Source organism: Mauremys mutica, chromosome 17 (assembly GCF_020497125.1).
Source record: "Mauremys mutica isolate MM-2020 ecotype Southern chromosome 17, ASM2049712v1, whole genome shotgun sequence".
In the NCBI taxonomy this organism is placed as follows: Eukaryota; Metazoa; Chordata; order Testudines; family Geoemydidae; genus Mauremys; species Mauremys mutica.
In genome coordinates, this window is record NC_059088.1 from 13,974,829 (window position 1) to 13,986,437 (window position 11,609).

Below are 11,609 nucleotides of genomic sequence, written 5' to 3' on the forward strand. Positions count from 1 at the left end.
CCTCCTCCACTCCCTGCTTCCTGAAGTCCGGTGCCCGGCTCTACCCCCCGAGCTCAGCTCCCCGACTCTCTTCCCAGCCTCCGGGTATCCCCCCGGCTCTGTATCCAGCCTTGCCCACCTCCCCCTGCTCACTCAGAGGCAAACTTTTGCTCCTTGCCCCGTGAGGCCCTGCCAGAGCCCGAGCCCTCAGGCCGGCTGAGGAGTGGGTGGGCAGAGGGGAGGGGCCAGGCCCACTTGCCCAGCGTGGGGAAGGGGCCCAGAGAGGAGCCCACGTGCAGCCAGCGAGGGTGGTGCCCCACATTTTCAGGCGCCCCAGGCAGCTGCGTGTGCTGTGTGTGCCTAAGGACGGCCCTGCCTCTGAGCCTGTCCAGGGATTTGCTGTCACTGTGTGGGGGTGGGAGTAGGGTTGTCACAGCCTGAAATATTTCAAAGTGGCTCCCACCCAAAAATAGTTGGAGACCCCCTGCTCTAGGATGGGGTTACTGCTCTTTAACACTGTAACATTTTCCATCCGGTTCCCTAGGCCTGAGTGTCTCCGCTCACTATCATCCCAGAATCCCCCCTCCTAGCTAGTCTTGGATTCAGGTAATAGGCCCTGAATTTAAACACCAGACAGACCCTAGCAATGGTTGGGGAAGTTACTGCACCTCTGAGCTCTGCTCTAGCTCAACCCCCAGATCTGGGCTGGAGCCGAAACCCTGAGGTAGGTTCTCCGGCCTAGGCCGGGCACAGAGCTGGCCAGAAAGCTTTTGCTAGAACAGTTTTCCATTGGAAAAGGCCGTTTGGTCAAAATTAAAATGTTTCAGGAGCAGGGCCGGCTCCAGAGCCCAGCGGGGCAAGCACCCGCCTGGGGCGGCCCTTTCCCGGGGGGGCGGCAGGCTGGGCCTGCGGACCTGCCGCAGTCATGCCTGCGGGAGGTCCACCGGAGCCCCGGGAGCAGCAGACCTGCCGCAGGCATGACTGCGGAGGGGACTCTCGGCGGGCGGCTCGGCTGGACCTCCTGCAGGCATGCCTGCGGCAGCTCAACCAGAGCCGCCGGACCAGCGAACCGCCCACAGCTGCGGGAGGTCCAGCCGAGCCGCGCGACCAGCAGACCCTCCGCAGTCATGTCCGCGGGAGGTCCGCGGCTCCGGGGCGCCTCCCGCGCATGACTGCTTGGGGCGGCCGAATTTGTAGAGCCGCCCCTGTTGAGGAGGGACATGTCGGTTTTGGTGGGGAAAAGTCTAAATGAATTATTCTGATGTTCTTATTCCCGGCACTATTCCTGGCCTGCTGGCTGAGTCCCTTTATATGACTGTTTCCCCCATGTATAGTCAGCTTATAGATACTGACCTTTCTGAGGTGCTTTGAGATCTACAGATGAAAAACACCAGCTAGAGGGGAAGGATGGCCCAGTGGTTGTTGGGCAATAGTCTGTGACTTGGGAAACTCAGGCAATTCTCTCCAGACTTCCTGTGTGGGCTGGGGCAAGTCACTTTAGGCACCCAGCTTCCCTTGACATCTGTGACACTGCCTGAGTCTGCAGAGAGCCTGAGCCAATTGCTCTGAAATCAGCGGAAGTGAAGTGCTTAAATACCTGTGAATTTCTGGGCCTCAGTTTCCCCACCTGTAGAATGGGGGTAATAGCCCTGCCCTATCCCCAGGTGTGCTGGGAGGATAAAGACATTAATGAAGCCTGAAGTACTTTGAGCTCTGCTGATGAAAACCTCTGTGTAAGAGCTAGATATCATTTATTGTGCTGGCTTTAATGTTGCTGGGCTAAGTCATGGTAGATGGGATCTGATCCCCACTGCCTTATTTTCACAAATAATGGTAACTTGCAGCTTGGTCTGGAGTCCTCTGAGCAGGTGATTCTCCTCCGGCTATGGCAGCTTGCAGATGATCTTCATAATGGCTTTGTTATACTCCTTGGAGGCTGGCTTGAACTCACTCACCAGCTCACTGAGCTCCTGAATCTTCGCCTCCAGTTGGTCTCTCTCTATGGCGCCCAGGATCGCGCTGAGAATCAAGTCAATTCCCACGCCCACTATCATGCCAGCCACAGCACCAATCAAGGAGGCACCGATAATGGACAAGACCATGGCAGTTTGGCTCAGGACTATGACCACCACCTGCGATAACGCCAGCTTGATGAAGAACCCCATGGCCACGGTCCCAGCGAGGCCGCTCACCACTGTGGCCACATTGCGCAGAATCTGCATCTTCGTGGCATCAGGCTCCTGGAAATCGTGAAGCTTTCGGTAGAGATCTGGCTCCAGTTCTCTCTTCAGTCTTTTGTCGATGGCCTGCAGAATGTCTTGGATGGACTTTATGGCTGCGAGGAGTATGTCGCAGTTCTCCCGGATGGTGCCGTTCATGTTCATCTTAATGCGGTGCAGCTTGAACTGACAGTGTGTGTTTAAGGCTTCAATCAGCTCATTGGTGGTATCAAAATTGAGCTCTATGCAGTTGATCAGCTCCTGGTGTAACCGCGCCACCCTCTCCCGCCTCACCGGGTTGTCTGGGTACAGGATATCGCTCCAGGACATTCTCGGGAAAGCTGCCAGGAGAGGAAGAAGACAGAGGCCTTAGCCAGAGCTCCCTACTGTGCCTCCCCTCCCCCGGCTCAAATCACAGACTTAGTGAGTGCAGAGACTCAGCTGCCATTACAACAAAAAATGTCTAAAGGGCCCTGATCCTTTAGGTGCCTAATTCCCCGTCAATCCGTGGGAGTTCTGCGCCTAAACACCTTGGAGGTTCTAGGGTGGAAGGACTCGGGCCCTGTCTCTTCCCCCCCCCCCAAACCACGTGGTCTCAGGAGGCCTGGCTGGCTCCTCCCTGCACTGAGCCTCCAGCTGGGAGGGGGACAATCCGCCCAAGCAAGCTCAGGACTCTCAGCCCCACTCCCCAACAGACCCTAAATTGCCAGAGATCCCCCTCGTCCCAGCTACTGCCCCAGACACCCCCACTTCTCCTCCCACACGTTACCTCCCCACCTTCCCCGATCTCTGTCCCAGCCCCCAACCCCCTGCACCCCCAGCTCCTTCCAGCCCCCCCCCCGAATCCATCCACCCCAGAGGCGCGGCAGCGTCCCCCATCTACCCGGCCGCCTCCCGCCCCAGCCGCGGCGCTGCCCAGTGCTCGGCAGTTGCATAACTTGCTCCCTCCCCCCTGCTGCCCGGGACCCAGCTGTGGGTCAGACGCTGCAGTTTCCGGCTGTCCGCAAATTAGCCCGTGAAGTAACCGGCACAAAACGCCCGGCCTGGAGCTGCGCGCAGCTGGGCAGCTTTGTTCTGGCTTCAAGGGGCACCGGGGAATAGTTTCATTTTTCGCCTCCTCCCCAGAGCTGGGCGCAGTCTCCAGTCAGGCTCTCCCCGCTATCCGGAGGGGATCCCACCTCCCGGCTGTTCCCACTCGCTAGTCACCAGTTTCCCCAGCCCGGGTCTCTCTCGCCCGCTGGTTCCACAGGACACCTGGGTCCTTCCCAGAGCTGCCGCTCGCCAGGGTCCCCCTCTGGAAAGCAGACCCCCCCCCGCCCCCCATCGGTTACAGACGGGGCCGCTCCCCCGCCCCAGCCTGGGGGTGACTGATATTCTTTGTCCCCAGATTGGCACCTTGCCGGGGCTGCGGGAAACCCCCGTTCCTGGGGGAGCCCAGTTCGCCCGGCGATCCGGGGGGCTCTCACCGCACGGCCCCTGCTCCCATTTGTGCCTCCTCTGCCCCGTCCGACGGGGCGAGTTACCTGCTGGCCGGGCGTGTGGGAAGCTGCGGGGCCGTTGGCCAGGGCAGGGCAGGGCTCGGCTCCGCGGGTGGCAGCCTGGGCTCTCCGGGGAGGATCCCGTGGCCGGGACGCTCTGTGCGCGCCGGAGCCGGGACTCGCCTTTATAGGAGGCCGCTCCGGGTCCTCACTGTCCCGGTCAGCCCCCGCGATCCCATTGGCGGGCCCGGGGCGCTGCTGGGCCGGAGCGCGGGGCCAGGGGGTGTCACATGGGCCTTCAAGCGGGTGTTCCCGGGACTCAGCTGCCGCTTCGAGCCTTCGGCTCCCAGTTCCCACCTGGTTTCCCGGAACTCGAGTCTGGCTGGTTTCCAGGTCCCGCTTTTCCCCTCAGTCACGAGGGGCTGGAAAGATCCAGGAGCTGATCAATCCGCAATGGCTCCCCGCGGCGCAACTCGGAGACCATCCTCCTGCCATGGAGGGAGGCTCCGGGCTTCTTCCAGTCCAGATCTGGCCAGTGCAGGGGGAGAGGGGAAAGGGGCAGAGTCAGGGCCCCGGGTTCCCTCCCCAGCTCTGGGAGGGGAGCGCGGTCTAATGGTTACAGCAGAGAAACCCCCAGCTCCGCTAGAGCAGCAGCGACAGTTGGCCTCAGGTCTCTGTGTCCAGCGTCCCCTTGGGGCATTAGCAGAAGATGTAAAATCTATTTTGTGTTTTACCTAAAGCTGCGTTTTGGTTGAAGCACCTGGGAGGGCTCAGCTCTGGTTGCAAAGGCTGGTGCAGGTCCCGGTTCCCAGGAAGCAGCGGGGAAGGAAGCGCTGAGCTGACCCTGGCCAGGCTTCTGAGCAGTGCGGGGGGTGTATTACCGGGTACAGGGCTGGAGTGGGGGCAATTGGCAGGAGCCTCCCTATCGGTGGGTCAGGAGTGGTTGGGGCCCATTGAGGTTACCCCACTGGGTGTGTCCCAGCCTGGGGATGCTGTGTAAGTGCAGGGCCTGCCGGAGGCAGGAGAGGCAGCCCAGGCCGGCGCGTTTGGAAGGCTCAGCGGTGCCACAGTCCAGGGTGTAGCCTGAGGGCCCCGTCACAGCCCCTGGATCCATCCACCCCAGGAGCGCGGCAGCATCCCCAACCCACCCGGCCACCTCCTGCCCCAGCCGCGGCGCTGCCCAGACCTGCTCCCTCCCCCTGCTGCTCGGGAGTCATAAGCTGAAGTTTCTGGCTGTCTGCAAATTAGCCCATGAAGTAATCTGCACAAAACGCCCGGCCTGGAGCAGATCGCAGCTGGGCAGCTTTGTTCTGGCTTCAAGGGGCACCTGGGAATAGTTTAATTTTTTTGCCTCCTCCCCAGAGCTGGGCGCAGTCAGGGTCTCCCAGCTATCCAGAGAGGATCCCACCTCCCGGCTCCTATTCGCTATTCACCAGTTTCCCCAGCCCCAGGGTCTTTCTCGCCGCTTAGCCACAGCATCCCCTGGGGGGCTCATGGGCAGCTGGGTCCTTCCCAGAGCTGCAGTTCGCCAGGGTCACCCTTTGGAAAGCAGAACCCCCCCACCCCCATCAGTTACAGACGGGGCAGTGTAGTAAGATGAGGCCCTGAAACATAAACTCTTATCGGAGGCCCAGTATGAGGCCTGAGGCCTGAACTAAAGTAATGGTCAGGCCTTTGCGAACGTACAGCAAAGTGAAGCTGTGAGCCAGAGGCAGGCCCTGCTCGCAGAAGCTGGCAAGGAAAGGGCTGATGCTGCAAATACAGACACACTTAAAAGGTACCAGACACCAGATATCAGAACATTCACATCCTTGTTCACTCCCCACAGATAACAAGGAACAGGCCGGCCCATCCCACTGACAGGGCCAAAATAGGAATATGAGGGATCGGGTTGTTTTGTTGGAACCAACGTTTACAAGGTGAGAGGCGGCACCTTGCTACGTGGAGGGGCTGCACCGCAGCACGTCAGGAGTGATGTGTCACTTGTTTGTGCCTGTGTAAGAAGGCCCCTGAGTGGACGTCTTTGTCCGGCCTAGGGGACAGTGGAAAGTCCCGTCGCTGACTGAGCTGAGTCCATTGCCAGGGAGCACATATGTACTAGCTGGCCGCACCTCAGCAGCAGCTTGGGCTTCTATGCCAGGGAGCTGGAGACTGTGTTTCTCTTCGACAATAACCTGGCCGGCTGCCTTCGTACCTTACTAGAGTCTGTGTCATCGGAGGTTCTCTCGGGGTCTGCTGGGTCAGCGATCTGCAGAGCCGGGGCAGCACCCAGAGGGAACACACACCATCCCAGGAGCATCTCACTTCAGGCAGCTCCCCCCCCATCACAGCAACCTCCCCCCCAGCCTGGGGGTGACGGATATTCTTTGTCCCTAGATTGGCACCTTGCCGGGGGCTGCAGGAAACCCCCGTTCCTGGAGGAGCCCAGTTCACCCGGCGATCCGGGGGGCTCTCACCGCACGGCCCCTGCTCCCATTTGTGCCTCCTCTGCCCTGTCCGACGGGGCGAGTTACCTGCTCACCGGGCGTGTGGGAAGCTGCGGGGCCGTTGGCCTGGGCAGAGCTCGGCTCAGCTCCGGGGGCGGCAGCCTGGGCTCTCCGGGGAGGATCCCTTTGGAGCAGGGACTCTCGCCTTTCCAGCTAGGGCTGGATTCACCTCACCCCTCTGCCGCCTGCAGCTGAGGATGCCCCGACGGCAGCCCCAGCAGCACAACTGCCAGCCACTGCCCAGCCCGTGGCCAGGCTGGGGAGAGCTCGGCGCTGTCCCTTGGCCGCACTGGCTGCTGGTGGAGACAAGGTCCGGCTTCCTGAGGGGCTTCAGGGGCCTAAGGAGGCGGCGGGGGTGGGTGGGGGGCTGGGCTTGTTCATAAGCACCTAACTCCTCACTGCAGAACCCAGGCTCCGATTGCGGGGAGGCCGCTGACCCGGGGACCCCGCTCCAGCTGCCCGGGGAAGGGGGCGGCGAGAGGCTGCTGGAGGGTGGAAATGCGGCGGGGCGCTAAGGCAGCCCGGGGGCGGGGGGCGCTGGGTGCTGGGGCGGCCTCCTGATTTCCATTTCCCCGCGCGGTTTCCCGGAACTCGAGTCTGGCTGGTTTCCAGGTCCCGGGTTTCTCCTCGGTCACGAGGGGCTGGAAAGAGCCGCGATCTGCTCCAGCCGGGAGCCAGCGAGCCCCGCCCGGGACCTGCTCCCGCGCCGCTCGCCCGGGGCCACTTTCACTCTCCGCCCACCGGGAGCTTCATAAGGAGCCGCGGAGAGACGCCACCGCCCGCCCCCTCGCCCGCCGGGCCCGCAGCCGCGCCGAGCGGTGACAGGTGAGAGCTCCGGGCCCGGCCCCTCTGGGTCCAGCCAGCAGGAGCAGCAGCCGGGCCCCCCCACCCAATCCAAGCTGGCTCCGGAGAGCCGGGCCGCTCCCCCCCCCCCGCAGGTCCGAGCTGGCTCCGGAGAGCCGGGCCGCCCCCCCCCCCCCCGCAGGTCCGAGCTGGCTCCGGAGAGCCGGGCCGCTCCCCTCCCCCTCCCCCCAAATCCGGACTGGCTGCGGAGAGCCGGGCCGCCCCACGCCCCGGTCTGAGCTGGCTGCGGAGGGCTCGTCCTCGAAATACGGTCCCCCTAGATCTCACGCCCCCCCCCACAATAGCCCCGCACCCCCTTCTGGGGCAGGACCCTCAGTTTCAGAAACGCGGACGTTTTCGAAATGATCCTCTTCAGCGGGTGCAGATCACTTCCCCCCGGCGTTACCACTGATCCACAGCCCCGCATCCAGCTGCTTGGGGACCCCGGGGAACCTTTCTCGGTGCAGCCCTGCCGGGAGCTGAAACCCCCAGCCAGCCGCCGGCCCCTGGGTGCGATGCAGCCCTGCAGGGTATGTCTGCGCTGCAATTACACACCCCTGGCTGGCCGGCCGGGCTGCAAACTGCCAGTGTGGACGTGCAGGCTTGGACTGGAGCCCCGGTGGTGGGATTGTGCCTGGGGGGACGCTCCCAGAGCCTGGCCTCCAGCCTGACCCCAGATCTCTACATGGTAATGTTTAGCCCCCCAGCCTGAGTCAGACCAGACGCCGCCGTTCCGGGGGGCTTTTATGTAGACCTCAGCGACTCCCCCATCGCTTCCACACACCCTGTCCCCGGCTCCACCCCAGTGGCGCTGCATCCGGTTCGCAGTGTCGCTCTCTTGGGGCCCGCAGCAACTGCGCAGTGGGTAACGGACTGAGGTGCTTTGCACGTCCCATCTCGCACAGCAGCGCCCCTGTACCTCACCACCGCCGGCAGGGACTGTTCCTGCCTGACAGCCGTTAGCTAGAGAGAGAGTCATGCCCTGGAGCATGAGTGTTTAATCTTATCAAACTTAACCAAAAAAATCTTTTCTAATGTCATTCTGGTTCTCCTCACTAGCCATATCAATGTCAGATCCCTTTCTGGGTCTTGCTAGGCTCTCGGCATCAGCAAGATCATGAGGCAGTGAGTTCCACAGGCAAATCTGAGGGTTGTTGTGAAACAACGTTCCCTCTACTCCAGTTCGTAGGGGTTCCCTATCGGTTCCATCGCACATCCCCTTGGCCTGGCACTGGGGATCCTGGAGGGGAAACTCTTTCACCCCCTCACCTGTGCTCTCCGCTTTGTTTCCCAGCCTCGCGATGCTCTCCCTGTTCTCCGGCACACAGAGCGAAAGAGAGAGGCTCGTGCGCGCCAGCCAGTCCCTGCTCGACTCCCTGGAAGGATGCATCTCGGCCACCCACGCGCTGCTCGGCCTCCTCAACCAGCACCTTGACACCAGCGTGTCCCTGGAACCGGTGGGGGGCAGCGTCGGCGTGGGGGAGAGCCTGGAGCGCCTGCTGCGGGCAGCGCAGGAGATGCACGCCGCGGCGGAGCAGACGGACAGACACGTGCGGAAGAACGCCAGCCGGGACCTGTACGCCCGCCTGGCCTCCCCCCACACCCCGCTGCAGGAGAAGGGGGCCATCGTCCGGGACTTCCACCAGGCCACCATGGGGATCTTCGGCAGCGTGGGTGGCCCTGTGGTGGCCGTGCTGCTGCAGAATGCCGGCCTCCCCGAGCGGCTGGAGGCGGCTCTGCGGGAGGCGGAGGCCTCCCCGGTGCTGCGCCTGCCGATGGACGCCCTGCTCCGGAGCAGCGAGGAGATCGCCAGGGCTGTTTCCGCTTGTGCCACCCCTGGGGACCCAACTGGGGAAACGGCTGCAGAGCCCCCCGAGAATGGCCCCGTCTCTGGGACCGGCATGGTGCAGAGTCTGGGCGACCACCTGCCCGATGTCCTCACGGGGCGTCGTGCTAGGAACGCCCTGGCTGCGGCCGCCCGGCACCTGGAGGAGGCGCTCCAGGCGCTGGCACCGGCCTGCAAGTCTTTCCAGTTGGTAGCTGCCGCGGCTGAGGTCTACATGGCCCTGATCTCGGAGCAGCAGCCGGGAACGGGAGAGGGGCCGGGCCAGAATCCTGCCGGCGTCGCCCATTGAGCTGCGCAGGCAGAGCCAGGACAGCGCCCCCTGGCCGCGGCACACGCACGGGCAGGCTTTGCACCGGGCTCTGCGCCGGTTAATGAGCCCGGCAGCGCCCAGCATGTGGGGCTGGCAGCCGGGAACCGCAGCAAATAAAGGGAACTGAGCAAAACCGCAGGCCTGAGTCGTACTGGTTTGTCCCGGCTGGTGAGCTGGGCCAACGGCCCTAGAACCAGGCTCCCCTCCCGGCCCCTGGTGTGACTCCGGAGTAACTTGGGCGGGGGGGGGACAATGGGGCCAATTCCCCTCTCTGATGTAAATCAGGAGTAACTCCACTGATGTCAAGGTGCCAATTCCCCTTCACTCTGGTGTAAATCAGGAGAAAGTCAGGAGAGGGGGAGCCTCATAAACCTGAACCACAAATGTTCTGGTTACAGTTATTTCTCCTGCAATTTGTGCGTATGTGCAGGGAGGGGGAGGGGGAGGGGTTGATGAAAGAATAAAATAATTGATTTTTTTCAAAACCCCTTTCTGGTAAAAATAAAAACCCAGGTGGTGGTTTGGGCTGAAAGTTTGTGGTTTGGGTTTTTTAAAAACTTCCTTTTTTTTTTTTTTGTTAACAAAAAAGAGTTGCAAACCTGAACCAGATTTTTCTTTGTTACTTCAAAACTGACACGTTGGTCCCAGCTTTGGTTCCAGGGCTTTTCCCTTTTTTTGCAAACTGCCTTGATTCATGTGCAAACGGGGTACCCCCGGTATCAGGGGCTTTGTCTGAGACGCCCCCCAGACCAGGCACGATGGGGGGTCGCTGGGGGGGGGTGAGTCAGAGCTCATTCCCCAGCGGGGGCTCCCACCCCTGTGGGGTCAGGTCTGGGCTTTGACCTGGTCTGTGGCGCTTTGGGCTCAGCAGGGCCAGAACCCACCTGCCCACAGGGCCCGAGGGTGGAGCAGGGGGCTCTGGAGTCGCGCTGCAGCAGAACCAGCACCAGGGAGCAGACGCCGGGGTCAGGGAGCCACAGGGCTGGTGCTCTGGGACAGTCCCTGGGGGTCCCACAGCCGGGCAGCCCCACCTTAGGTTCTCGCTCTGTCACCAGGGGAAGCCACTTGGCTTCACCACCTCCTGGGACCCAACCTCGGCGCCTCCAGCCCCCTCCCTCCCTCCAGCGTCTCCGCCTGAGACGGGCACCTGAGGGAGCCGTGTACCCCAAGGGGGCACTGCCCCCAGCATCTGCTGGGGCTCCCAGCCAGCGGGGGAAGGGCAGGCGGGTTTATTAGGTGGCTGCTCCCAGCATGGCCAGTCCTCGGTCAGCCCAGAGAGCCGGAAGCTGCAGCCTGGGCTATGGCTGGGGGGGAGGGGTAGCTCAGTGGTTTGAGCATTGGCCTGCTAGACCCAGGAGTGTGAGTTCAATCCTTGACAAGGCCACTTAGGGATCTGGGGCAAAAATTGGTCCTGCTGGTGAAGGCAGGGGGCTGAACTCAGTGACCTTTCAAGGTCCCTTCCAGTTCTAGGAGATTGGTATATCTCCAATTATTACCTATGGGCAGCTCCGGGCCCAGCCAAGCATGTCCGCCTTCAGCCCCTGCTCTCCCAGCTGGCTGCCTGCAATGCAGGGGGGGTGTCACCCTGGGGGTTAGTTACTAGGTCAGAAATGTCCTAGTGGGTTGGCTTTGCCATTGTCTTTGTGGAGTCGCCAGCAATGGGCCCCAAGTTGAGAAAGCCAGGGTCAGCTGCCTCGGGTGGTAGCCTGCCCAAGAGAAAACTGATCTTTTCCAGCCCCTAGGGGCCAGCACGGCACATAGGGGAAACCGAGGCACACACGGTCTTCATACAAAATAGTGGAGACACTTCCCACTGCGTTACTCATGCAGGTGCAACCTGAGACTCACAGGAAACATGCGTGAGCAGAACTCTCATGACTGCCAGCTGGCATGGACACAGCCACGGGACTGAATAAATCCCCCGCCCCCATGTATCTGGGGTGTGGGGCGACACACACACACACACACACACACACACACAGAGTGGGGCTCATCCCCTGCAGCAGGGACACACACACACAGCGCACCTCTATGTCCAAGGGGTTCCTGTGTGCATCAGATAAGCCCTTCCACCCCCACATCTTCCTCTCGTGACTGGGGTATGTGCCCCAGTCTGTGGGTGACGTAGTGTCTAATGGTTAGAGCAGGGGGCTGGGAGCTAGGACACCTGGGTTCTGTCCTGGCTCTGGAAGGGGAGTGGGGTCCAGTGGGTAGAGTAGGGGACTGGGTGCCAGGACTCACCACAGCCAGAGTGTTTTTGGCAGTTCTGGGCCCATCTTCCAGTCCCTGCCCGGCCCACTCCCACTATTGTTTGGCAATGTGAAGGCACCAAGCACCTGATGGTTGAGGGGAGGAGAAGGAAGGAGATCTGAGGACCAGGACCAGGACCCAAGCCCATATGTCCACCCCTGGCTTGTTGGCTCTGGGCCACGGCCCAGCCCCTCACCC

At 61.9% G+C, this 11,609-nt stretch overlaps 2 protein-coding genes across 7 annotated transcripts; one reads left to right on the top strand and one right to left on the bottom strand.

Moving 5' to 3' along the window:
* Window positions 1-1,711: 1,711 nt before the first annotated feature.
* Window positions 1,712-6,304, bottom strand: LOC123351399 (single-pass membrane and coiled-coil domain-containing protein 3-like). Of its 4 annotated transcripts, none has more exons than XM_044990709.1 (2): window positions 6,190-6,304; window positions 1,712-2,539 (listed from the first exon to the last, which is right to left on the bottom strand). In XM_044990709.1, the coding sequence occupies exon 2, from the start codon at window positions 2,526-2,528 to the stop codon at window positions 1,863-1,865; it is 666 nt and encodes a 221-aa protein (XP_044846644.1). In that variant the 5' UTR covers window positions 2,529-2,539; window positions 6,190-6,304; the 3' UTR covers window positions 1,712-1,862. The 4 variants fall into 4 exon arrangements, with proteins under 4 accessions (XP_044846644.1, XP_044846643.1, XP_044846642.1 ...); XM_044990708.1 differs by lacking the exon at window positions 6,190-6,304 and adding an exon at window positions 3,860-3,992; XM_044990707.1 differs by lacking the exon at window positions 6,190-6,304 and adding an exon at window positions 3,722-3,847.
* On the top strand, window positions 3,994-9,551 carry LOC123351397. 3 transcript variants are annotated; one of them, XM_044990706.1, is made up of 3 exons: window positions 3,994-4,106; window positions 6,812-6,987; window positions 8,300-9,547. In XM_044990706.1, the coding sequence occupies exon 3, from the start codon at window positions 8,307-8,309 to the stop codon at window positions 9,138-9,140; it is 834 nt and encodes a 277-aa protein (XP_044846641.1). In that variant the 5' UTR covers window positions 3,994-4,106; window positions 6,812-6,987; window positions 8,300-8,306; the 3' UTR covers window positions 9,141-9,547. The 3 variants fall into 3 exon arrangements, with proteins under 3 accessions (XP_044846641.1, XP_044846639.1, XP_044846640.1); XM_044990704.1 differs by lacking the exon at window positions 3,994-4,106 and adding an exon at window positions 5,540-5,595 and having other exon boundaries at window positions 6,775-6,987; window positions 8,300-9,550; XM_044990705.1 differs by lacking the exons at window positions 3,994-4,106; window positions 6,812-6,987 and adding an exon at window positions 7,224-7,276 and having other exon boundaries at window positions 8,300-9,551.
* Window positions 9,552-11,609: the final 2,058 nt, after the last annotated feature.